This window comes from Budorcas taxicolor, chromosome 4 (genome assembly GCF_023091745.1).
Source record: "Budorcas taxicolor isolate Tak-1 chromosome 4, Takin1.1, whole genome shotgun sequence".
Taxonomy (NCBI): domain Eukaryota; kingdom Metazoa; phylum Chordata; class Mammalia; order Artiodactyla; family Bovidae; genus Budorcas; species Budorcas taxicolor.
The window spans coordinates 53,625,336-53,652,703 of NC_068913.1; the positions used below are offsets into that span (position 1 = coordinate 53,625,336).

At 37.9% G+C, this 27,368-nt stretch overlaps 1 protein-coding gene across 1 annotated transcript in view; it reads right to left on the reverse strand.

Annotated features, from left to right (window-relative positions):
* MET (MET proto-oncogene, receptor tyrosine kinase) overlaps nucleotides 1–27,368 on the reverse strand; it is a 113,563-nt gene that overhangs the window by 75,064 nt on the left and 11,131 nt on the right. Inside the window, exon 2 of the mRNA XM_052638579.1 lies at nucleotides 7,745–8,995. Within this exon, the coding sequence (XP_052494539.1) occupies nucleotides 7,745–8,947 (1,203 nt within the window). The 5' untranslated portion in view covers nucleotides 8,948–8,995. The remainder of the gene's footprint in view (nucleotides 1–7,744; nucleotides 8,996–27,368) is intronic.

The following is a 27,368-nucleotide window of genomic DNA, read 5'->3' on the forward strand; positions in this document are numbered from 1 at the left end:
GAATTTTTTTATTGACTCTTAGTTGTATGAATAAGTCCTTTCCTCTGTCTCTTGATGAAAACAAAGATTACAAGTTTTTGGCAGTTTTATGCATTAAATGAAATGGTTAGGCTTCTACTACTTGGTTTAAACTAATAAAATGAACGAACAAGCATGTAATGTAATTAGCTTAAAATAAATGGAAAATGTTGCACATTTTATTGCCAAGATAATTTTTAGAGATATTCATTTTTACTATTGACTGCCACTGCATTAGTGCTTTTAATCTGCTTAGTGCTTTAGCACTAAATACTATTGATTCACTCAGAGCTAACATACCAATTTAATCTTTGTATTTTTCCCTTTTCCTTGGGTAGCATTTTACCTATAGTTTAGTTTGTAGACTAGTTGCTAGAGGCAAGTGTTAAATGGATTTTAAATTTAAAATGTCATCAGAAAATTTAGTATCATACAGATTTACATTTTCTGGTACATGATTCAAATTCTAGCAAATCATGAGAAAGCCATATATTTTGAGATGAAAACTCAGCAACTTTAATGTTTGTAGTATCAGTTCTAGAAGAGAATGCTTTACAAATCAAAACTGACCTCAATTCATACCTTTACCTACAGCATCATTTGAAATATCACCATTTTAATGTTCTTTGACTGATGAACATTTTGGTGATTTATTCAAATCAAACAACTTAAGTCAGACTTTAGTCTTAATTATTTTTTTGTTTTATAGTTAGATACTGTTCATAAAACACCTCCATTACTGAACATCAAGAATAGTTAAAACAAGCCTTATTCTATATTAGCATGCATTTATAATATATTTTTCTGTTCTCTTGTTGAGAAACAGGAGAGTATCAGATATTTTTGCAGTATAGAAGGAAGACACACTTCATCTGCCCTACCTTAGCCTAGGTCTAGGGTGAAGTGCAGGAAGCCTCTTTTCCAAGGCTTTTACTTAGAAAGTCATTCATATGCAAATGAACCATTTTAGTTAGAGAAAAAATATATAATGAGCAGACTGGAATGTATCCAGGATCCTAGAATCATTTAGCACATTCACTATTATATTTTTTAAAAAATAAAAGGAGTTTTAATGATATCAAGAGTAGCTGAGCACTTGGTTTCATTTCCCTGATAAATGAGCCCTTTACAGCCCTCTCTGGACATTGGAGATGTGACTTACAGCACATATCTGGGCACTGAGTCATCCTGAACTCTGGGTGCCCACTGACTCAGTATCTGTGCCAACCTATGAATAAGCAACAGCAGAAATTCCTGGTGGGTCTTCTATCCAATTTCTGACAGCTCCTCATTTTTCTTATTAGAGGAGATAATAATGCAGGATGGAATGCCATCAATAAGATAGAAGTCTGAAGGAAGAATGTAACATTCAAAATTTGATAACATTATTTGGAATAAAAAATCTATGATTACTCAAGGAGGTAATAAGAATGTGAAGTCTCATATGCTTTCAGAAGTCTCTAATCATGTGGTGGTATGGCAATAATGTATGTACCAGAGCTATAGCTTCAGAATTTTATTATCACTTCAACTTTTCAAAAACCATAGGATTTTTTTTTTGCCCGAACTCCTTACTGTTTGCTCAATTAATTTAACGAAGCGAATCTCCATGTAGAAATCAACTACTTATAATAAAAGATCACACAACTTGCTTCAAAGGACATTGAGAAAAATGAAGAATTAATTTATAATGCATGTCACACAGTTTACGCATAAATATCCATGTACAGGTGGGAAATATTATCAATCACATTCTGAATTGATATAATTCACAGGTTAAACCTATTTATAGTTTTGGTGATCATCTCAGCGTTAACTGTGTTTCTTTGTTTAACTTATTTCAAACATCATGTCTTTGTTTTTTCATTCTTTCCTAGGGTGTACCTGTGAATAAACTACAAAATGGTTTAAAGAAGGGTTATCAGGAGGATGAGAATGGTGTGCCCTGTGATCTCAGACAGCGCTACAAAATTCTGGCAAGAAAATAATTTTAAATTCCTCTTAATAAAATAATACAATGTAGTACATTTTATGAGACAGACAACATGGAAAATTCAACTAAGTTAGGGAGCAGCAACTCCCTGAGCCTGGGAGACAATAAAGAAGAGTTTACAGAAGGAAAGGAATCGAGTGTAAAATTAATGAATTACTACTTTGATTTTTTTTAAAAAGTAGATTGAATCCTTAGATGTGAAGGATTTTCTTTCTTGCAAGATTTTGCTTTGGTAATCTATTACATTTGGCATATGGCCAAGATGTTTAGTGTGTTTAGAATGAAGAATCCTCAATAGCATTTTTCATATAGGATAATATTCTCCCATTTTGAAGCACAGGAAGTAAAAAAACCCTGAAATCTGACTTCACATTTTTCATCCCTAATACGAAATGTGTTCTCTTGAGAGTGCTAGACTGTTTAAATAAGCATGCCAAACCAGTATAATTATATGGATGTTACTTGTAACACTGACTCCACATTTCCAGTTCAAATGGTGTGGTATGGGAGATTATAGATATACGGCCTATAAAGAGTTATAAATCTTTGTTTATTTTATTAAATATTATGAGACATGCCCTGAGGATGACAGATCAATAATGGTCCTTGTGGTTTCCTGATGGAAGGCTGCAATTATTTTCTTCCATTACAACTTAAATGTAACCCAATTTTACTCATCTATCATCTTTATAATAGCAATAAAGAAACATCACTGTATGTTTATTTTTATGCCTATTTCTATTACCCCTTGTTTGCATCTTGTTTTGATTTTGTTTTCATTCAAAACTGTTCTAATCATTTTGCTTTCTTCCTTTGATGGCTCTGAGTGGTGACCCTTTAACTTTGGCACTCTGAAACGGAGATGGAAAATTACTACTTTAAGTTTCCTTTATTTTGGGAAGCAGTTGGCTACTCTTTGAGTATAAATGATGTTTAAAAACAAGGAAGCTTGGTACAAAAAACCTTGAGGTTGACTTTTTCTAAAACTTCATTATCTGCAAATTCTTCAACATATAACTTAAGCATAACATAAGCATTGTATTTTATAGTGCCATAGGTAGTTAGAATTAAAGTCAGGGAAAGGAGCACCTTATACCTTCTAGATTGACTATAGAGCACAATTCTGATTCAGTTGTCCTTCTCGTCACCCTCCAAACCACCACCACCCTCATATCTCCTTTTTGCCTTTTGAAACTATTAAGTATTCAGGAGGACTTATACAAATTAAACATTATGGAGGTGGTCACTCATAACAGTCAGTCAGGGAAGTAAAAGACCCCTGTGAGCAATAGAACCAGAATGTGCCTCTTCCAGAAAACAATCCGGTAATTTGAATTTGACTTTCTTTACACAAATACCCCTTACAATGAGAGCTATTATTTATTAGGTACCAAGGACAAAGTTAGAGCCTCTTATAAACATTGTTGCACTTGTCCACACCATAGTCCTGCATGGAGGAAAATGGGTTCATTGGATTTAAACAATGCTCTCAGGACAGGCTGGAGAAGGCAATGGCAACCCACTCTAGTACTCTTGCCTGGAAAATCCCATGGATGGAGGAGCCTGGTGGGCTGCAGTCCATGGGGTCGCTGAGGGTCGGACACGACTGAGCAACTTCACTTTCACTTTTCACTTTCATGCATTGGAGAAGGAAATGGCAACTCACTCCAGTGTTCTTGCAGGTTGGCTGCTGTCTATGGGGTCACACAGAGTCGGACACAACTGAAGCAACTTAGGAGCAGCAGCAGCTCAGGACAGGCAGATAGAAAATCATGGGGTACAAGTTTGAATCCAGATCTCTTGTTCCATGAGACTGTGCTGCCTCCCAACTAGCTAAATTTATGATTATCTTATGTGCCAGGTACTTTATATTTATTATCCCATGTTTTTACAGAAAGCGTAAGAAGTAGGTATTGCTATCTGCATGTTACAAATGAGGAGATTGAGGCTGTAAGAATTAGGTAATGTGGAAGAAGTTACACTGGTGGTACATAGGAGACCAGGGCTTCCAACCAGGTGACTCTGACACCAAATTGCATGCTTTTCCCCTTTAAGTGATCAATCACTGGTCATTAAGATGACCAAGATATTGGTAAAAATATTTGCTACAAGTCTATTTATGTTCTTTCAAATGCTTATATGTAAAATAAAACTTTGATATTGGGGTTGCAAGAGAAAGTATAATGTCATAACTATTTTTTAGATAGGTGAGAGATATTTCAAAGACCCCTTTTTCATTTCAACTTTGATTAAAAATCTTTCAAAACGCATAACTGCAATTCTGTTAGTAAGTATACTGTAATTTGAGGACAAAAAATTCCTTTATTCAATATTGATTATTTGGAAGAAATTAGGCCAACGTATACTGATTCTAGTTTTTTTCCTGGAATAACTGTCAATGTTACTAAATCTCTTATATGACACTGTTGGATATCCAATCAATGTGCTTAAAGTGAATTTTTAATACTTTATCACAAAATAGAACATGAGGGTTTTTTTTATGCCCAAATTTGGGGATTTTCCAAGTCTCCAGATTATGTGGCATTTTCTGTTATTTTATGTTGAATAACAATGTACTGTTTAGGGAACACACATTAACCTAAAACAACTTCAATCAATACTAATTTAGAATGCTTACAGAGGTTGAATGATGAATGCGTAAAAAGGGCAGTAAAGACTTTTAAGACCAAAGATTTAATTATTTGTGGATGTAGAATCTCATATTTCTAAAAGGTAGAAATCACTGTGAACAAACCCTTTAGCAGTCACTTTCAAAAGCAACAAAGAAAATGGTTACACTATAAAGATAAAGAACAACTAATAGTCAACACTAATAGTACATGAATGGATATCTGTGGCGTGGGATAAGTTTCCAGAAACAGCATCATATGGGGAATCAATGAGTTTTGAAGTATAAATAACTAAGAGGAGAAGATGACCTGCTCTGGAAACTATCAAATAACTCGAAAGAGGGTTTTAGTGATGTCATTAATATAAGAAGATGTGTATGAAAGTTTGCACATATACTTTTATAAAATATGAGAGTGGAAAAAGCAACATCATACATGATCTAAAATAAGCAAGTCAGGTCTGATGTACTGCTAGACCCTTAAAATCTAAAAGACCCTTTCCTGGTGCTCTGTCTGATCCTGTGATAGAGATACATTTTGTACAGGGCGGACGCTCAAGGAGGGCCAGAAAACCCCTGCTGCTGCAAACATGCTCCCAAAGCCTCTATGGAAAGTTAGCACTGCAGCTTTCTTTGTCCACAGAGCACACAATGGTTCCTCTATAAAGATCTGATTGATTAGACATGTTAATAACAAAACTATAATATATGTATCTATTTACTAAATGTTATGCCAAAATAAAAACTCAGTTCCAGGAAATTGTTGGGTCACCTGATATCTCTGCCAAGTAAATTTGCCAAGACAAAATGGAGTAGTTGTGTTGCTTAGAGTCTTTCCAAATTAATTTGATCCTGTAAATCATTTGGTTTTGTGTGAGTAATGGCTCTAGGTGCCTTCATTTTAAGATGAAGCTGGGAAATGTCTGTATCCTGGTTATTGGAACAACCTGAGGTCTTTCTGTGGCGGGTATATGAAAACTGAGAATGTGGGTAGTTTCACTCTTGGAAGAATTCTGACCTTCAGTAACCAGAAAAGATAAACAGGCAAATAAATGAAGAGATTTGAAGGTATTTGTCTTTATGGAATTTGGCTAGTATTAAAGTTGGCTTCCCTTGTAAGACGACTATGTTGGCAAGTTTCATCTTGTTTCCCACAAGAATTTTTGCGATGGGAGTGATAATAGTTTCAGGTGTGGTTGGTGCATTTTGGGCATTTTTCCTGGGTGATAAAACTGACCTGAATTTCATTGGGTAATCCTGCCTTTTTATTCCTCTTGGAACACTAAAAATGTCAAAGGGCTAGGATAAAGTTCAGCTGTGTTTTGAGAATTTCTGGAATTGATAAATACTTTTATATCTGGGGTTTGAAATGTACAAAATAAAGCAAAGAGATAAGATATCAATATATCCTTGTAAGGTAAAGTCTCTTTAGTTTTCAACAAATTCACACAACAAGATTTAAATAACAAAGTCGTGTACTTTAGAGGCCCTGCAGGAATTTCCAATTGACTCATTTCTAAACTTGTGTTTCTGAAGCAATTTATTGGATGCAGGAAAGTGTTTTCTCTGAAATGCTATTAATATTACACTTTTATTTCCTAATTCCCAGGTTTCTGAAAGTTTTTTGTTTCCTTTCATTCTTTTGCATTTTCTAGTAAGGAAAAGGGGTAGTCTCATGAGCAATCCCATTGCTTCTCACAGATTTTGCAACACATATTAAAATGTATTCAGGGAGAAATAAGTCTTAGTTTGAATTTATATGTATGTATATTATGTATATTCATAGACTTTGGAGAGGGAAGGAAGTAAGTTACGGCTTTAGTTCACTGAAAGATGGATTCATTTTCTCCGAAGCATTTTTCTAACTTTATAAATAAACTACATAGATTTTCCATCTGGAGAAGTATCCTAGACATTTCAGCAAAAGTAAAACAAACGTTTCTGAATTCATATGTCCTCGGTACCCATCTGCAAATTATATACTTTCTTTTTTCAAGGACATGTGTAATGTTCTTCCTGCTTGCAATTATAACCTTTACCACTTAGACTGAAAATTGTCAGAGTAAGGGAGATGTACATTCTCAAAGTCAGGTGTCTTTAGAAAAGCTATACCATTTGTTCATCCAGTTATGATCACTAGTGGTCCTTACATTAGGAGGCAATAGCAATTCTGTAATGTTCAAATCTGGGTCCCCACCAAGAAAGCGCAAGGCCACAATGGACTCCCAATTTGGTGTTCTTCCTCTCAATTTGATGCTAGCCCTAAATGATCTGATGACCAGCAGGAAAAATCCTCTGGGTATAGCTGTTAGCCTTTACTATATTTAAATCAAAGCAACAAAGAATTTCCCTAACAGTTCCTGTGAAAATACCATTCCATGTTGCATAAACATTCATCAATCAAAATATTTATATATATAGACATCAAATGTCAACCAGGTGAAAAGCACCAAATCAGAACTTGGTAGATACATGCCCATTCAAGTAGGACTTCATGCATTGAAGCCAAGATCCAGAGGAGGAATCTGAGAGCGAAAATTTCCTCTATAGTTTTCTAATTAATAATGTTTAATGTATCAACATTCTAGAAGAGTTTTTTGGTTGTTTTTAGTTGTTTCTTTAAGTAGAGCCAAGAATATAGATAATTCATACATCAGTGAGTGAATGGGACCTCATTAAAAAAAAAAAAGCCTTTAACACCTACAATTAAGCATCTTGTTCTAAATGTTGTAAAGGCTGCATGGCATTTCAATAATTGTGCTTTACAGAACTGCTGTTGTGCTAACTTTATGTACATCTGACCAGAACTACTAAAGCTTACGTGAGAAGTGAAGTTAATAATCAGAAAAATGTTGGCAAACATGCAAACCCAAATTGTAAAAATATTTTATATTTTCTTTAAGCTATCACATTAACTTCTTCTCAAGTTATGATTCTATCTTTAAATGAAGATTCAATTTCTAAATTTTCTTGGAAAGAATTTCCAAACACTTGGATAAATACAATTTACCAAGCACCAAAAAGCCCTTGATATTCTCTTTTAGGCTGGTACCTATTCTGACATGTACCTCATAATTTGCAAGTAGGGAAGCTGTGTGACTTACCCTATTGAAGCAGTGTTCATGGTTGGGGCCATAAAAGTGCTGGAGACATCTCACATTGTTTTTGTTGACGATCTTGTTGAAGAACTCATTGACATATTTGACAGGGAATGCACAGACAGCAGAGCGATTCATTGGTTCTGAGGAATCTGGCTTGCTTTGTGCAAACACCCCGTACAAAATGTCATCATTCAGGTTGGCACCTATTTGCCTAGCAAGCTGAGCCCCAGGCTTACTGACATATGCAGCTTGGAGAATATTAAACACTTCCTGCTTCGTGGATCTCTTTCTTCTCTTTTCTGTCAGAATGCACTCCAGAGGCATCTCCATGTATGAATGCAATCCAGAGTCTGTGGAACAGAACCTGATTATTCTTGTGTGAAAAGTCTGAGCATCTAGAGTTTCCCGTTGGACTGTCAAAAAGTAAATAAAATGGTTGCTTTCAAAGGCGTGGACATACTTAATGGGGTAGGAATCTTGGAGCTCAGGTAGAACATCAATATAGGATTGGTCTGTCAAAAACTTAAAACCATCTTGCGTTTCCTTTAGCCTTCTCACCGATATCGAGTGCAATGAATGATCTGGAAGGTAAGAAGAATTTATGGTATTGCCCACGAAGAAGTTGATGAACCGCTCCTTCTCAGACAGTAGGACTTTGGTTCCCAGGGCACTCACCACACAGTCAGGACACTGGTTGGTCTCTTCGTCTTCCTGAGGAGAATACATGCAGTGAACCTCTGACTCTATGTCTGCAGTATTGTTGGGTGGCAGGACGTGTCGCTGGCAGGTCCCTCTGTGGACACTGCCACAGCTAATGAGTTGATCATCATAGTACGTGTCAACAAGCAGAGCCATGTTGATGTTATCTTTCCAAACACCACCTGATAAATTGGCTTTGTGGCTGCAGTCCTGACATGGGAAACAATCTGGGTGTTCCAGCACAGGCCCAGTCTTGTACTCAGCAACCTTCTGAAGGTCTTTGTCATTTAAAACGTAAATGTAGTTAATGGCACCGAGGTAAATGTGATGTTTGTGCAAAACAACATTCCGGATGGATGTTTCTGCAGTGAAGTTAGGAAGCTGATATTGCATGTTCACATTCATCCTGGACTTTACTAGTGCCTCTTTACACTCCCCATTGCTCTTCTGCACGAAGGTAAACAGAAGCACAAGAATGCCAGGTGCAAGCACAGCAGGGGCCTTCATGGTGAGAATTTTATCTGCCAAAAGACGTTCAAGGCGAGAGCAGTTTAGCTGTCATTAGAAACAAAGAAGAAGAAACTGAGAGAACTATACCAGTTAGACTATTAGAAACAAATCTTCCTAACTGGAATTTTTACATTGAGTGAAAACAAAAAACTCTAGTTGGCTTCACATAAAGATGCATTGTGCAGTTGGACATGACTTTACATAGTTTTAATTTTAGAACTCAAGCCACAAACAAGTAATTTTAGAGAACCATTATAAGATGCAAACAATGTTCTGTATTAAGAATGATACAACAATTAAGTTAGACTCACTCAGCAGTGAAGTCAGAAAAATAGCACATTTCTTTCTTAACTCCTTGCTGGTTGTTTCATGTGGTTTAATATCTGTGGTTAATGACTAGGGTGATATTTAAACTTTCTCAGTTAGTCAAGTAAAGGAACTGTGGTTCAGATTCATTTACTCTACAAATCACAGCAGGCATTGTTTCCTTGGGAGCATGTAGAATTACTAAGCTAAATTTAGCTTCCTTTTGGAAGAAAACAATCATAAATTCTAGAAGCAATATGATCACATGCTGTTTATAGGATTTTGTGTGCAGAGAAAAGGTATGGTTATAATTTGGCTATAATTGACCTATTGTTTTGGATAGACAAATGCTTAACTTAATGTAAGATCACTGGGAATGTAAAAACAGCAAGCTAAAAATGTATAAAATATAATCTTTAAGACTAAAGTGCTGGAATTATTGCTCAGGGAAAAACAACATATTGTTCATTACAAAGTCAAAAGCTATTTAGTTGAAAGAACGTTATTTTAACATGCCATTTTATGTGCATGGACAGTATTTCTACTAGGAAGCATGAGTGGACTTGTTATCCAGGTTTTAAAAACTGAAGGTGCACATTGTGAGTTCTACTTATAATAGTTACAGGCAGGTTTGGAAAAGAGAGGCCTTAGAAGGAACAGAAACCAAATGGCTACTACTTCCCCTTCATTTTAAAGAATGTGTAATTCTGACAGGACAAAAGAGTCTCTAAAAACATACTGGGCATTGTAATTATGCCAAAGACTAACTCGAAGTCCACAGAGACACAACAGAATTCACTGTGCATGGCTCTGTGCTTGCAGCTTGGGAAATGGGACATGGCACTTACCCTTCAGTGAACTTACACTGAAGCTGAGATATGATACACATATGCAAATTACTATAGTACATGCTATTATGATTTTCTGTATAGCAAAAACCAGAAGCTAAAAGCATCAAGAGAGGAAAGTATGGCCTGTACTTGGGATTACTATGATCATGAGAAATATGGACAAGTCCAGTACGTTTGAGATCCAGAAGAAAAGGACAATGCCTGTTTGGCTCATCACTCCATCTCATCAGCTTCATACAGAGCCTAGAATGAAGAAGGTGTTCAATAAATATACGTTGAATAAATGAGTGAATAAAAATTAAACAGTAAGTTCAAAGTCACAGAACAGATAAGTGTAGTAGCCAGAACCTGAATTCAAATCTTATTGGTTCCAAAATCAAAGATCATTTTATCCTACCAAATTGACAAATGGCAACCCACTCCAGTATTCTTGCCTGGAAAATCCCATGGATGGAAGAGCCTGGTAGGCTACAGTCCATGGGATTGCAAAGAGTCGGACACGACTGAGTGACTTCACCTTCACCTCACAGGCATTATTTAGGAGATAACAGAAAGTCACTGAAGGATTCTGAGGTAGAGAGTCATATGAGCAAGGTTTTACTCGAGGAAGATTGGTCTGGAGGCAAAGTGACTTAGAGCAGGTAGAACCTGGCAGCAAGAAGACCAGATGACAGGTATTATAGCCCACAACATAAAAAGGGCCAGAAGAAAGATGGTGGCCCCAAAAATACAAAGGAAGGGATGAGTGAGTGTAGGAAAGACACACACTTATTTGTAGGTCTCTTTTCCTTCTATCATTTGTTGGGTATTTACTAAAGGCCAGACACTGTGGTAGATGCTGGGAATACAGAACATGGTACCTTCCCTGGGAACCACACAGTCACTTGGCAGAGGCACAGGGCTGACACAAATTATGGCAGTCTGTAAGAAGGGCAAACAATCATACTGGAAATGATGCTCGAGTTGAGTCTTGAAGGACAACGAGGAATGGGAATTTCTAGTGGGAGAGCCATTTGTGCAAAGACACAGTGGTAAGAGAGAGTATGTGACATAATCAGAAATACAAGTAGTTGAACCTAGAGAAGTGGGGAAAACAAAAAGGGCAAATGAGGGAGATAAAAGTACTTGATCATCATTCCAAGGGAGCAAAACGAGGCATTTCCAAGAGCCCTGAAATGTAAGAGAAGACTCTCTGAGACAGCAGGAGAGGATGAGATGTCAGATATAGATATAGGGACATTTAAGGAGTTTAGGGCATATGATCTCAATATCTAAAAATAAATTAGGGTATATGATCATCTGCTGAAACTGATGGATACAGAGGAGTTACCAGGGACTGACTTCAGGGTGTAGGAGAAAGTTTAGAATATCTACAGCAGGGCATGCAATCTGGGGTCAGCAAGAAATGAAAGAAAGGATTGTATAGTAGCTTTTAGGGCTTCCTGAAGATAAGACACACTGTATATGACTTCCTCTTCACATTCATGATATATGGAAAAACAACAAGAAAGAAGGTTAAGGACACAATGATTTTCAGGATCCAAATGAAGGCATCTGATTAGGGGATATAGGCTTTAAAGGCTACAAAATTATAGTTGGACCAGAGGGCAAGGCAGAGCTTCAATAAGGAATAAATCATGTAATAGTAAAAATAACAATAACATGTATTGAGTGCCTACACCACGTGCCAGGCATTCTGCTGAACCTCTGATATACTCTTCATAAACACCCTGTGACGTAGGAAGTATTACTATTCTCCATTTCTAGACAAGCAAACTTGCCCAAAGTCACAGTTAGAATTAGATTCAGTCCCACATCTGGCTGATAGGAATCTGTACAGTCTGTTGAATGCTTCACTAACACTGAAGCAGCTTCCTGAGCTAAGAAGGAGAGTGCACCGGAGCAGAAGCGAGACAGAGCTCTGGTTCTGGCCCTTTCCCTCTCTAGTTGTGTGACTTTAGCCAATGCATTCACTCACCTCTGAGTCCCAGGGTCCAATGGCCTCACATGACTGCTCTAAGTATCAAAAAGAGATCTCATCTTTGAAAGCAATTCGCTCGGTTACATAACATTTGTGTGTGTGTGTATACATACATACATACATACATATATACATATACATATATATATATATATATACATGATTTAGAAAACTATGATCATGTCATCTAGTCCCATCACTTCATGGGAAGTAGATGGGGAAACAGTGGAAGCAGTGTCAGACTTTATTTTGGGGGGCTCCAAAATCACTGCAGATGGTGATTGCAGCCATGAAATTAAAAGACGCTTACTCCCTGCAAGGAAAGTTATGATCAACCTAGATAACATATTCAAAAGCAGAGACATTACTTTGCCAACAAAGGTCTGTCTAGTCAAGGCTATGGTTTTTCCAGTAGTCACGTATGGATGTGAGAGTTGGACGGTGAAGAAAGCTGAGCACCGAAGAATTGATGCTTTTGAACTGTGGTGTTGGAGAAGACTCTTGAGAGTCCCTTGGACTGCAAGGAGATCCAACCGGTTCATTCTAAAGGAGATCAGTCCTGGGTGTTCTTTGGAAGGACTGATGCTGAAGCTGAAACTCCAATACTTTGGTCACTTCATGCAACGAGTTGACTCACTGGAGAAGACTCTGATGCTGGGAGGGATTGGGGGCCGGAGGAGAAGGGGATGACAGAGGATGAGTGGTTGGATGGCATCACTGACTCGATGCACATGAGTTTGAGTAAACTCCGGGAGTTGTTGATGGACAGGGAGGCCTGGCCTGCTGCAATTCGTGGGGTCGCGAAGAGTCGGACACGACTGAGTGACTGAACTGAACTGATATGATTCTTACATGTGTACATATATTTATGCTGCTGCTGCTAAGTCGCTTCAGTTGTGTCTGACTCTGTGCGACCCCACAGATGGCAGCCCACCAGGCTTCCCAGTCCCTGGGATTCTCCAGGCAAGAACACTGGAGTGGGTTGCCATTTCCTTCTCCAATGCGTGAAAGTGAAAAGTGCAAGTGAAGTCGCTCAGTTGTGTCCGACCCTCAGCGACCCCATGGACTGTAGCCTTCCAGGCTCCTCCGTTCATGGGATTTTCCAGGCAAGAGTACTGGAGTGGGATGCCATTGCCTTCTCCAACATATATTTATAAACACACATAAATGTGCTGTTTTTATATGTAGTTCTCATTAATTTGAAATATACTAGAACATTTTTGGCGCTGGTGGTGGGAATGGCAAGGATTGTTAAGAAAAGGATTGAAGACAAGTTGTCCTATTAGAAGACAATACAAACTACAAATATGTGCCTAAACCTTCTAGAATATATTATGCAGAAAAACTAAATGCACTTCTCAAAATGGTATCACTGTATCTCCTGAAAATGGAAATATTAGTCTAATACATAATTTATCACTGTATTTTCTCTAGAAAAATAATAAGGGAAGAATATAAATGAACTATCACTGCCAAAAGAACAAAAAAAGTACTACAACCAAATTGCATCTTAATTGATGCCCATTAATAGTGTGGAGTGAGAATGACTTTTTTCTTCTAGGCTTTTTGAGGGAGCCTTCAAAACAATCTTTTTAAAAAACCTGAGGTATTATGTTATGTTTAAACAACAGGTTCATATCTTAAGGTTGGTACGTAAGTCTTTCATGATACTAAACCTCAATCAACTACAATCCAAGAAAATATACAAATGCATTAATGGGTTTCTTTGTTATCTTGCTTAGTGAGATGGCAAATCGTAAGAAAACCAGTAGGGAAGGAGGAAAAAAAAATCTATTTAAGGAAAAAACAATGCAGAATACCCCAGGAGTTAGTAACTCAGTCTACTTTCTTTCCATTCTCTTGACAGCAAATAGTGATGTGGTTTCTCAGGTTGAGAAATCAAAGAAAGGTCAATTTTTAAAAAAAATTTATTAAAGCAAAATTACAGGACTAGGGCCCATGTCAACAACAGAATTTTAAATTAAAAAATAGGTTTCTGTTTACTCCTCAGATTAAAAGAAAACAAACATCCTGTTTTACTGATCATTCCAATTAATTAAGGTTCCTATTAACAACGGTGTGTATTGGTCAGATTGGATCTTCTCCAGGAGTTTGTGTCCTTCACAAGTAGTCAAGGAATACTTCTGGAAATATATGTTGCTGAGCTATACACCCTGATGATGCTGCCAGTTAACTGACATCTGAGTGAGTGAGTGCATAGGCTCTGGAGATAGACTGCAGGGTTTGAGTCCATTCACTGTCTGTGTGACCTTGGGTAAATCTTTCTGAGCATCTATTTTCTCATCTGAAATATCGGAGTGATTACGGCACCTGTCTGTTGTGATGGTCACTCTGAGAGGGGGATTCAGTGAATGAGTGGTTATAAACCCCTATGAGCAGTGCTTGGCACACAGTAAGCCATTAAATATCTCTATTGTTGTTTGTTCATGCGCTCAACTAATACTTTCCGACCATGTAGTGTATTCTACATACTGTGCAGAGTGCTGAAGATACAAAATAAGTAAAACAGTTTCAAATTGTCAGTGAGATCCCAGATTAGTCAAGGAAGCAAACAAGACGACAGTTTAAACTCAACATGGAAATGTCTATGGGAGCCCCTCAAGGGAAAATTAACCAGGTTAAGGGAGTCACGCAGGTCTATCAATCAATCAGTCATGGTCCTTTCCTCACAATGCATTCACAGTAGTGAAGCTCAGCATGGGGTGGGGGGGCATTACCCTGAGTTTTAGTTGTGGCAGTAAAGCTACATAGTTGTACAACCCCAAAGCATTCACCCAGTTCCTTTGACTTTAGCTGCTTTCTTATTTGCAAAATTATAGTGTTGAACAAGTTGTGTGATGGAGTTCTCTGGAACCAGCTAATGGGAGCTTATCGTGTGAATCTCTTCCCAACTCATGTTCAGTGACCTCATCTTGGTAGGTTGACATCGGCCGCAGTAGGAGTATTTACACCATAGGAGTTGGCAAACACTACAAATCAGAGCTCTCCCCCACGGACGGATGGTTATTAAATACCTACAGGCATACCCCTGGGTTAAACTGATGAACTTTTGAAGTATATTCCAACTCTAATAATACTGAACTCTGAGATTGTTTTTCTACAACTACGTTTTACTCCAGTGCCATTGAATTGGCATTTCTTTTTCTTCTCTATCATCTGCCAGATCAGGCTGTGTGAGCAATTTTAATATTTATGTTGGGAGTGAATCCAGAAATACTTTCATCTTTCATATATTTTTGCCTTGATATATTTATTCCTGTGATATGCTTGGATCAGGCTTTCAATATAAAATGTCTTTTTACTGTTTGTTTTTTCTTTCTTTCTGAAATAGTGCTGGCCATTTAACCAACTTTGAGATCCTTACTAAAAGGAACACGTAAAGATGATTCAAACAGACTGACTAATTCATTCTCTTAAAATGTCATGCACGTAGCAGGTGAAACTGAATCACTCATAAAACATTTCTTTCTTTCTTTTCAGTTGATAGTTACGATAATCTCACTGGCAACATATTTCCTGGGAGTGATTATCTCAATGGCACCTTTGTCATTAAAGTTTTGGTATTTAGGGGTATTTCCTTTAAAGAGGACTGCTCTATTAGCTACAAATACTAGCTTAACCTAAAGGTAATACCACCTACTCAACTCTGTATGCCACCTATCTATCTCTAGTTTTCTCATATATGTAATGTGCTTACATTGGGCTTTTCATGCCCTAGAAATCTAGAAATATACTTAATTCTCTAAGAATTTATTAACTACCTGTGCCTATCACCATTACTACCATCACCATCACTGTCCTCATCAACAAAAACTTGTCTCAAAGCATATGCCTGTGTTATGAAAGTTGCTCAGTCATATCTGACTCTTTGCAACACCATGGACTATAGCCCACCAGGCTCCTCTTTCCATGGAATTCTCCAGGTCAGAATACTGGAGTGGGTAGCCATTCAGTTTTCCAGGGGATCGTCCCAACCCAGGGATAGCCTCCAGGTCTCCTGCACTGTAGGCAAATTCTTTACTGTCTGTGCCACAGGAAGCCCCTATGTTGTACGCAAGTACTGATGCCTCATGAAAAAATATGACAGGTGTTATGGAACAGGTTTTGTAAAGGAGATACTTTTAAAACTTTGAAATGGGTACATTTGCTTTCTTTAGGAATTTTCTTAGAAATTATAATATTTTATAACTATATAGTCAGTGCTTTATAGTTTATAAGATTCGGTCCATTATATAAATTCTTCTAATCTGAATGTTTTCTTAGAAGATAAGCATTGCTCACATTTTTTAAGGAAAATGGAAAAATCTCATGTTATGAAAAAAAAAAGAGATTCAAAGAGGATATTATCTAAAATATGAAAAACATGAAATCTAGTTTTTATAAGTGTATTTATATTAAAAAAATATGATGCTTATTTGGACTATTTCAAATTATTTGTACTTCCTGGAAAAGATTTCTGTTTTAAAGGCCCAATATTTTGAAAAAATTTTCTGTATTTACTTGCACAGCCCCAACTCTCTCTACTACTGGCAACTCTTTTGAAAACTCTCCCCTATTTAATGAGGCTGTCAATCACCTCCTCACCTGAAGGTGAGCTTGCAAACCAGGCTGGTCTCTTAGTGAATTCTATTCCTTTGACCCAGAGCCTCGTCAGGGGTGAGCATGTGACTAAAGCAAGGCAACCAGAGTCCTTCAGGGCTTAATATAGATACGGGAAGGAGATCTTTCTCTCTCTTAAAGATCACCAGCCTAAGGATGATGTTAATTTGCAGTGTTTGATGACCATTTTGTCACTGGGTGGAAAAAGCCTGCCTCGGCATGAAAATGATCCAAGGGATAGAACATTGTAGACATGGAGAAAGGCAAGTCACCAGTGCTACTGCTGAAGTATCCATTTCTACTGGGTCTTCTTCAGCTAATGAGAACCAGTAAAATTTTCCTTTCCTCCTTTCTCTTTTTTTTTAATCAGCAGTTTCATTGGGATTTTTTTATTTCTTGTGCCTGAAGAAGTCTTGACCAAATAATGTCCATTCGAAGATTCTACAAACTTGTGAATTCAAACTCAAGAGCACAAAAGAAGCCTTATACAAAATATTCAAGTAACTGGAAAAGATGGTTTCTTTATTTACTTGAATAATTAAATATTTCATTCTGCATTTGGAAAGTATCTTCTAGTTAAAATTTCTGAGGTGCTCTAGTAGCTGTTATCCTGCTCTATAGTTTCAAATTCTACTTCAATATTTCAGTTCAGTTCAGTCGCGTCCGACTCTTTGCGACCCCATGAATCACAGCACACCAGAGCTCACTGTCCATCATCAACTCCCGAAGTTCACTCAAACTCACGTCCATCGAAGTCAGTGATGGCATCCAGCCATCTCATCCTCTGTTGTCCCCTTTTCCTCCTGCCCCCAATCCCTCCCAGAGTCTTTTCCAATGAGTCAACTCTTCACATGAGGTGGCCAAGGTACTGGAGTTTCAGCTTTAGCATCATTCCTTCCAAAGAACACCCAGGGCTGATCTCCTTTAGAATTTACTTAACATAAAAATAGAAATGATGTATTTGATAGAAATATTTCTATCAAAGACAGAAATAATGTATCTAAGTGAAAGTGAAAGTGAAGTCGCTCAGTGTCCGACTCTTTGCGACCCCATGAACTGTAGCCTACCAGGCTCCTCCGTTCTTGGGATTCTCCAGGCAAGAATACTGGAGTGGGTTGCCATTTCCTTCTCCAGGGGAACTTCCCGACCCAGGGATCGAACCCAGGCCTCCCGCATTGCGGGCAGATGCTTTAACCTCTGAGCCACCACGGAAGCAAAAACTAAAAAACACTTCAATCCTGCTTTTAAGTGTATAAAAGGGATTTATGATGATGGAAAATGGCTGAGGTCCCATATTAAGGAAATTGCAGTCATAAAAACAGTCATGGCTAAATTCTCCAGGATGACTTACCAGAGTGAAATACTAAGGAAAATTCTTAGCCCTTTCTACATTTATATATTATTTCCATTAATTTAAAAGGGTGCCCATAAAAACAAAGTCAAGGAAAGAAGATCCTAATAGGAGATTCCTGATGACATTTAAAATATATTTATAAACACTCATTACTTATGAAGTCATATCCTATCAAATATTAATCAAATATTTGTGAGCTCCCACTGTATACCGCACCCCTGTATAAATAGAGTTTCTATCCTCAAAAAGTGTACAGTCTGTGGATTTGAAGACAGTAAGATAAATGCTAAAAATCTAAATGTGCAACCTAAATGAAAAGTGACAGATCTACTGGATTGTTGAAATAGCAAATTTTAAAACATGCCTTGTGGAACATTTAATTCTTAGGTCTAAAATTTTAACACTTAAGTGTTATTATCATCAACAAACCTAAAGCTGACTTCAGAAAGATAAAATAATGCCTGTCAAAAATCCTTTCTAATGTAGCCAGACACTACCTTGACGATGATTTCTAATAGTAAGTCAAAGGCACATAAGGATTCTTCATGATTTTTCCCCACATGACTACTCTTTTATATGACCACATGTATATGAGTCAAAATACACATGATTTAATTTTATGTCTAATATTTACAGAGTATTTTGTTGACAACATTGTTCCCAATAACTCATAAGCCTTCTGGAGAAGAGGACGTTGTGTAGTAGAGAGAGTACAGGCTTCGGTGTCATCACACTTCAATGTGATGTGAATCTGGGCTTTACCATTTACATACTTTCTGACCCCGAGTGTCAGTTTCTTCATCTAAAACATGGGAATAATAAGGGTACACATCCATGGGTTGGACAGGAGGGTTAAAGGTAAATTACGAGACACTGGAATTTGGCATTCAATAAATGCTGCTTTTATGCTCATCTTCCTAAGCTGTGTAGCCAGTTTCTGCCTACCCTCATCAAAAATGAGGAACTTGGCATAGTCCACTGGGTGAGCCCACTCCAAATACTTGCCGACTCTTTCATCACCTTAGCCCTCTCATTCACAGTTTAAATAGTATTATTTCTTATTTTTCTACCCTTTGGCCATCTTGCGGTTTTCCTCTCAAGCTATTTCAAGCTCCTGAAGTCCTTCTTAAATTGTACTCTAAGACAAAGGTCACTGTAAGGGCTTTCCACACTAACATAGAACAACAAACAAGGAACTATTGTGTGTGCATGTTGTGTTAGTCGCTCAGTTGTGTCCGACTCTTTGCGACCCCATGGACTGTAGCCTACCAGGCTCCTCCCTCCATGGGATTCTCTGGGCAAGAGTACTGGAGTGGGTTGCCATTGCCTTCTCCAGGAAGGAACTATTACTTTACCTCTTTAGAGAAAAGTAAATCCACATCACCACTGAGGCTTAGCAAATGAGTATACAGAATGCTTAAATTGAATTTCATATTAAACAATGAATAAAATTTTAGTATAATTATGTCCCATGAATGTATACTACATGACAGTATGAGTTGTAAGCAAATGGAGAAAAATAAGGGAATAATTACCATTTTTATTAACAGAACTTAGATTGAAACTGTTTTGGCCAAACCTATCTAATCTGTTGGAGTAGAACAGTACTTTTTAGGTTTTTATAGCACACACATGTTGCAAAAGTGCATACTTTTTTGGGGGGTTGTTGTTGCTGTTTTGATGCTGTGTGTCTAAAATATGCTGTTTGCGAAGTGATTATCAAGGCAACCTGTTCATAACAGGTGGTTTTAAATATCCTGTGATGATATAACCATATAAAATAAAGGTTTTTCTCCCCTAAAAATCAAGGAAAAGATTTCTGTGCTTATTACAGTCTATATGGCAACCTGTCACTGACATTAAATTTCTGAAACAGAAAAAGAACTCCTATATTTATTTGCATACTTTATTTATAATAAAAAGCTTATTGAAATTCATACATAGGTTTCTAAAGGAGAAATAAAAATGGCACAAAATGATTTTAATGTGTTATAAATATTATTTTGGTGGCTGCTCTAAACAATTACTCCTGATTATTACACAAATGTTTCTTTGAAAGAGACCCAAACAGTGCTCTTACTCAGATTTTTATCTAATACTGTATCCCTTCTTCCAATAAACATTTTAAAAGTTGAAAATGACTGAATCATTGCACAAGAAAAAGCCAACTTGCATTTTCCAGCTGTAACATATGATTGAGATCATTGTTCAACTCTGATATGATACTCGTAAAGATAAAAAGAACTGAATTCCATTATATTCTCAAGATTATCCTTCATATAGTCTTACTCTGTTAGTAAATATCTTTGTCCTTTTAAGAATGGCTGAAAGTATTCAACTTCTGCCAATTAAGAATAAATAGACATTTGTTTTATCATTGTGCATATCATTAAAAAGTCCTGTTCAGAAAATACACTGAACTGTCAATGTCTTGATTGATGGACAGCCTTTGTCCCATTAATAAGCTGTAGGTCAGGTAAGAATGTTTCACTGCCCTTGAAAATGTGAAGATTAAACCTTGAATATTGAAGTGCTAAGATTCTTGAAATCCCATAAAACTATTTTAAAATATTTTTCAGCCTAATGGAAAGATGCAATTTTATAGTTCAGATTGTGCAGAAGTGCTATCAGATTTTGTTCAATTAATCCAGAAATCCTGAATAACTCAAACCCACAGGTCACATTTGAGAAACATCTAAGTACACGAATTAAATTTAAAAAAAAAATTAGCCTAGCAATCTTCTCCAGTTGCACTCAATTACAGGATTTGATTAGGATGAACCTGACTGAATGGTCTGAATGTGAACCACTGAAGGGAGACACGGAGAGGAAGCCGGTACATTACTCATTAATGAATCAGACATTTCCCTCCCTCGGTGGTTGAAAATGCTCTCGGTATAAGACACAGTGAATTCCAAATGGGGAGAACTGTGCTCAAGAGTGAGTTTATATAACTGATTAATCTCTTCCGGTGTTAACCTAGAGCAGAAATCAAATGCCTGCAGAGGAAAGCTGGTGGTAAGTGGACCTATTTATGTCATGGGCCCTGTCACATAGAGAGAGAGCAGCATCCAGGGGAAAACAGAAAAAGAGGAGACACATAAGGATGACAAAGGCCAGGCTGTGACCCTGAAATATGGAGTCCTTTACTACTATTTGCACTTAGTTCTTAGGGTAAGCCTGAATTTTATTTTGCTCACACATAAGAACTTTTCTGGAAATCAAAGTTACCAGGTAGACTCTCTGGTGGTGAAGTGAACCAGGGACACTTTTCAAGGTGAATTTTGTCAGTATATAACATTTTCTTTTCAGGCAAAGTATAAAAAAGCTTTTAGAAAACAAGAAAATGATGTGAATAGAAGAAATAACAAAACTGGCCACATTCTGTATAAATGTGGATTCCTTGTGTAAACATAACACAGTTCTAACTGTGTTGAGAGAAAAAAGCGTGTAAATATCACTACATTGAGATCAATAATCAGAGAATAAAAGATTCAAATAAAACCTTCTACAGAAATCTTAAATACTTTTAAATAAGGAATGCCAAACAAAGCAATCCTCATAAAAATAGAACAGAACAGAAAAATAAGAATTGAATCCAATATCTGAACCTCAGTAAACACTCTGCATCTTTGAAAAAATCAATAAACCAAAAGGTTAGGACAACTTAAAAACAAGTGTGCTCAGGATTGCATTTATATAACTGATCAAGGAAAAATAATTCAGAGCAGGGTATGTGTATCTGAGGGAGAGAAACAGAGAAAAGAGGTCAAGATATCAAAAAAACTTGCTAACCATACAGGTGCTGCCCACTGGTTGGCAGTTCCAGCCTCCTGTCCCACTCACTGCCCTCTAGGTTGTGCATTCCAGATGGGTGTGCATCTCTGGAGGAATATAGGGAAGGGGAGCTAACTATGGTAAACGATGGGCCACAGAGTATTTCAGAGTGAAGATATTACTATATCGGATAAGCTGGAGTTGCTAAGGCACAGTCAAGGCAGGAGACAGATACTCTGGACAGAGACAACACCCATGCAGGCGCCGTGGGGAGAATGTGCAGGGCTGTTTAGGATACTGTAACTGGCACACAAGCTGTGTGGGCTGGGCCTGGGTGTGGATGAAGGTTAAGCGGAGCACATCACAGAAAGTCTTACAATCCTACTGAGGGGTCTGCACTCTTTTAGTATTGGAGAGTCCCTGGGAAATTTTAATCAGGACATGGAAACCAGCCTACTTATAACTGTAATTAGACAACTTTGGTGACAGTGTGGTGAATGGATTGGAGGGGAAAGAAGCTAGGGGCCAGAAGACGTAACAGAAGGTCACTGCATCTTCCCAGGCAATAGAGGATGAAGATTTCCAATAAAACAAAGACTCCTAGATCTGTATCTTCATATCTTTATGTCCAGAGAGTCCAGAAGTCCATCTCGAAAGCATCAGTTTTGTATGTTCAACAGCTGTTTTTTAGAAAGTACTTATTTATTTATTGGCTGTGTCCTCATTGCAGTGTGGAAGTTTTCTCTAGTTGTGACGCATGGGCTCCTAGTTGCGGTGGCTTCTCTTGCTGTGGAGCATGGGTTCTAGGGTACACGGGCTCAGTAGTTGCATTTCTTGGGCTCTAGAGTACAGGCTCAATAGTTGTGGCTCACAAGCTTAGTTGCTCCGAGGCATGTGGGTTCTTTACCACTGAGCCACCAGGGAAGTCCTGTTCAACAGCTATTTAAGACTAAATTTGACCAATATTTATTGAGAGCCTAATATATGCAAGATGTGTGGGGGTATATCAGTAAACAAAACAAACATGCCTGCTGTTGTGGAATGTACTTTGTGACAGGTGGTTCCAGACAACAAATACATAAAACAGTTAAATCAATCATGTAGTATATTAGAAGCTGATGAATAAGTGTTGAGAAAAAATGCAGGGCTCCATGCAAGAAGTATTTATATTTTTTGTTAAGTGTTCTCAACAAATAAAGCAGTTTCAGAATGTGAATAAAAGAAGTTGATGAATGTTACTGGCAAAAAAAAAAAAAACAAAAAAAAAAACACCAGCATCAAAGGATGAAGAATGCACAGCACAGGGGCCAGTAAGCCTGTACCTCAGTGACTAGGAGATTATATCAGAGAAGACAAAGAATCAGAGCAAGCAGGACCTTGTAGTCTTGAGCTTTTATTGGAGGGAAATGTGAAGCCATTGCAGAGTGGTGAACAAGGAAGTGATTATACTTTAAATTGAATCACTTTGACTAGGTGTGAGAGATTTCCGGCGGCAGGAGGTGGGATAGTGATAAAACAGAGACATGATGCTGGTTAGCGATTGGGAAGCTGCTGTAATGTCCAGGTGAGTGATGGCGGGCGCCTAGGCCAAGAGAAAAGAATAAATGATGAGAGGTGACTGAATTCTGGTCATATTTTGAACACAGAGCTAAAAGGATTTGCAGATGGATTTGGAGATGAGGTGTGTGAGGAAAAAAGGAGTCAAGAATGTGCTAAAAGATTTTGGCTTTGGTAAAGGGAGAATGACTCTGCCAATCACAGATACTGAGGAGCAGGAGGGTGGAGCAAGTTTGGCAGGGCTGTGTGAAGATCAGAAGTTTAGTTTTGCTCATGCTTGAGATACTTCTTAGGCACCCCAAATGAGATACTGAGTTTGCAGTTGGATATTTGAGCCCTGGAGTTAAGGAGAAAGATCTGGACTAGAGACTTAAATTAGAAAGCTATCTGCATATTAATGGTATGAAAAACCATGACATGAAGGAGACCACCAAGGGAAGGCGTGTAGGGAATGGAGAGAGAACTTGTGTGCTTGGGCACACCAGCGCCAACAGGTTGGTGAAAAGGTTGACTACAAAGGAGCAGTTGGATAGACCTTCTGGCACCTCCATCTACTCCCATGATACTTGTTCCGCCCGTTCCATATCCTATCTCCATTCCCACATTCCCATCATGCCTAACTCCTCCCTTCAGGTATTTTAAATATGTCCACCTGTATCTATCCCCAGGGCAGTATCACTTCTTGCTTGTACTTATTACTTGATCTTCCCTCTCCCTTCTTATCCCTGATCATCCATTCCCCAATGTAGCAGAGATATCTTTCTAAAAAGATGGTCTGATTATATCATTTTTTTATGTTTAAAAATAGATCAACTCCTTAGCACAGCTTAAAAGCCATGCATGATGTGGCTTCTGCCTAATTCTCCCACCTTGACACTTGCCATCACCTCCTGAGAAATCCAGGCTCCAGCCATCCTGTCTTTGCATGAATTGAAGCAAGCCATGTGTTCTCCTACTCTGGGTTTCAGCATGTAGATCTTTCTTTATGGAACACTTCTGCCCTCACCTTCAACTGGTTAACTCTTACTGTCTCTTCAAGTCTCATCTTAGGAAACACTTCTTCTAGGAAGCTTTCACCAGTGCCTCCTTTGCCCTCTAGGATGGGATTAGGAACTCCCCCAAGTGCTAATATATCAAACCTGCCTTTCCCTTATCTAGATTTTATAATGTTGTATTGTAATTTACTTATTCATAACTCCCACCAGGCTACAAGCTCCGTCTTTAGCCCTTGGTATAGTGCCATTAGGGCTTCCCAAGCAGCACCAGTGGTAAAGAGCCTGCCTGCCAATGCATGAGACTTTAGAGACACAGGTTCTATCCCTGGGTTGGGAAGATCCCCTGGAGGAGGGCATGGCAACCCACTCTAGTATTCTTGCCAGGAGAATTCCCATGGACAGAGGAGCCTGATGGGCTACTGTCAATAGTGTCGCAAAGAGCTTGACATAACTGAAAGGACAGCAGGTAGTGTCATTCATGGCACTTGATAAGAATTTGTTGAAGAATAGATAATGGAATAAATTAATAAATGAAAGAATTATCCTGAACAAAAACCCTGGCAATACAGAGAGGACAGAAAAAAAGGACTAAATTAGAAATTTATGTGACAGTGATTCAACATGGATTTTGACCACAAAGGAGATGAGAAATCAAAGATGACTATACAATGTCTGTCTTGTATGTAATAATCAAAGATAAGGAAAATAGGCAGAGAAGAGTTTTGGGGCAAAAATAATACTTCAGTTAATAACTGAGGTATCTGTTTGTCATTCAAGTGGCAGTGTCTTTAAGGTGGTTAACAACAACGGCATAGTGGTCAGGAGAAAAGAGGGAGTCAGAAATGACCCATGAGAGTACTTGAGGTCATGGAGGTAAGTGATATCACCTATGGACATGTTCAGTAAGAGAAAGAGGGATTCAGATGAAACCCTGAAGAGGACCAGAATCTAAACTTTATATCTAAAGGCAAAAACAAAAAAAAAAAAAAGGTTTGAGTGGCATTTCAGAAGCTTGAAGAGAAATTTCAAGAAAGAAAAAGCAAGGTGTATAGTATCAGATCTCATAGAAGGATCAAGTGGTATAAAAGAACTATCTGTCAGATTTGGCAATGAGGTTTCCAGTGTTTAGAAGATACTTTCTGGAGTGCGGGGAACAAACTGCTTGAGTTGAATGAGTTAAAAAATGAATGGCAGTAGAAAAAAATGAGATGATAAAGCGTCTGCCTACAATGCGGGAGACCCAGGTTCAACCCCTGGGTCAGGAAGATCTCCTGGAGAAAGAAATGGTAAACCCACTCCAGTATTCTTGCCTGGAAAATCCCATGGACCAAGAAGCCTGGTAGGCTACAGGCCATGGGGTCCCAAAGAGTTGGACATGACTGAGCGACTTCAGTTTTACTTTCACTTAAGAGATTTTCAGAAATTCTTTAAAGGATAAGGCAGAAATACGAGTGAATACTTCAGGTAACTGTATATTATGGATCTTATCAGGTGTGTGACATATGTGTATTCTTTCTTCGTAGAAGAAGCAAGTTGAGTAAGGGCTGAGTGAAAAATGGTGATAGAGGATTTAAAGATGAGAGGGCTTGGTAGGGAAGGTGGGACAGATGGAGCAAGGGGCTTAAAGATGTGGGGAATGAGATCAGGACCGTAAGTTGAAAAGACCATTTCATCATCTCACACAGAAGCAAGGAGGTAATAATGGGTGAGATGGAAACCATCTAGGATTCTGTTTCCTCTTTAAGTTACAAGTGAAGATACTACACTGAGAAGGGGAGCCAAAGAGATTCAAGAACTTGAGGGAATAACGGAAGCTTGTAACCACTAGTGAAAGTCACTCAGTCGTGTCCAATTCTTTGCAACCCCATGGACTATACAGTTTATGGAATTCTCCAGGCTAGAATAGGTAACCGTTCCCTTATCCAGGGGATCTTCCCAACTCAGGGATTGAACCCAGATCTCCGGCATTGCATGCAGATTCTTTACCAGATGAGCCACCAGGGAAGCCCAATCACTGTGGTGGTAAGAGGTAAAAATGAGACTACAGACAAGTAAACAGATATGCTGGTAAGAGAAACAGGTACTATAGACTGGTCAAAATGGGCAATGACCAAAGCAAAAATAAAAGTTCTCAAGGTAATATTTATCCTAATACACAATGCTCATTTTTACTGAGTATCTAAACAGGCAGCAAGGCAGATTTGACAATTAAATGGTCCCATAATCATAATCTTTGTAGTGAATTCCTTGTAATGTTTATATAATTCATCAGATCTATGAACCTTTATTAAGAGGAAATGCCAGAATTGGACTGTTTTTATTTCAAAACCATTATTATTGAAATCTATAAGCAATAACATCAGGGAAAAGAAAAACATATTGAAATAGATACTCTGTTCTCAACTAACAGTCTAAAGATGTTAAAGAAATGAATTCGATATAATGATTATTTAACTCTGAAAATTAAAACCCATTTAGGAATTGTGAGGGAGCCTTGATACTAAACACCAATCTTGTTATTCATTCAGAATCCTTAATAACATTTGAAAAGCAATTAATCAAGTTATGACATAGATTCTAGGACCGTCACCTTTCATTGTCATTACTGAAACTGTCCAGGGTTATATCTGTACTTTTCTAGTGATTTAAAGAACAGTTTTTTTTGGTAAGCTATTTGAAAACCATAAGAATGTTTAAAATCATTGAACCTTAACTTATAGATTTCAATGAACAATCCAAATGTGTTAATGAGACTGAAATAAATTTAGAAGTATCTTAATTCTGATATGACAGAAAGTGAAAGTGATAATCTCTCAGTTGTGTCCGACTCTTTGGGACCCCATGTCCATGGAATTCTCCAGGCCAGAATATTGGAGTGGGTAGCCTTTCCTTTCTCCAGGGGATCTTCCCAGCCCAGGGATCAAACCCATGTCTCCCTCTTTAAAGGAGGATTCTTTACCAGCTGAGCCACAAGGAA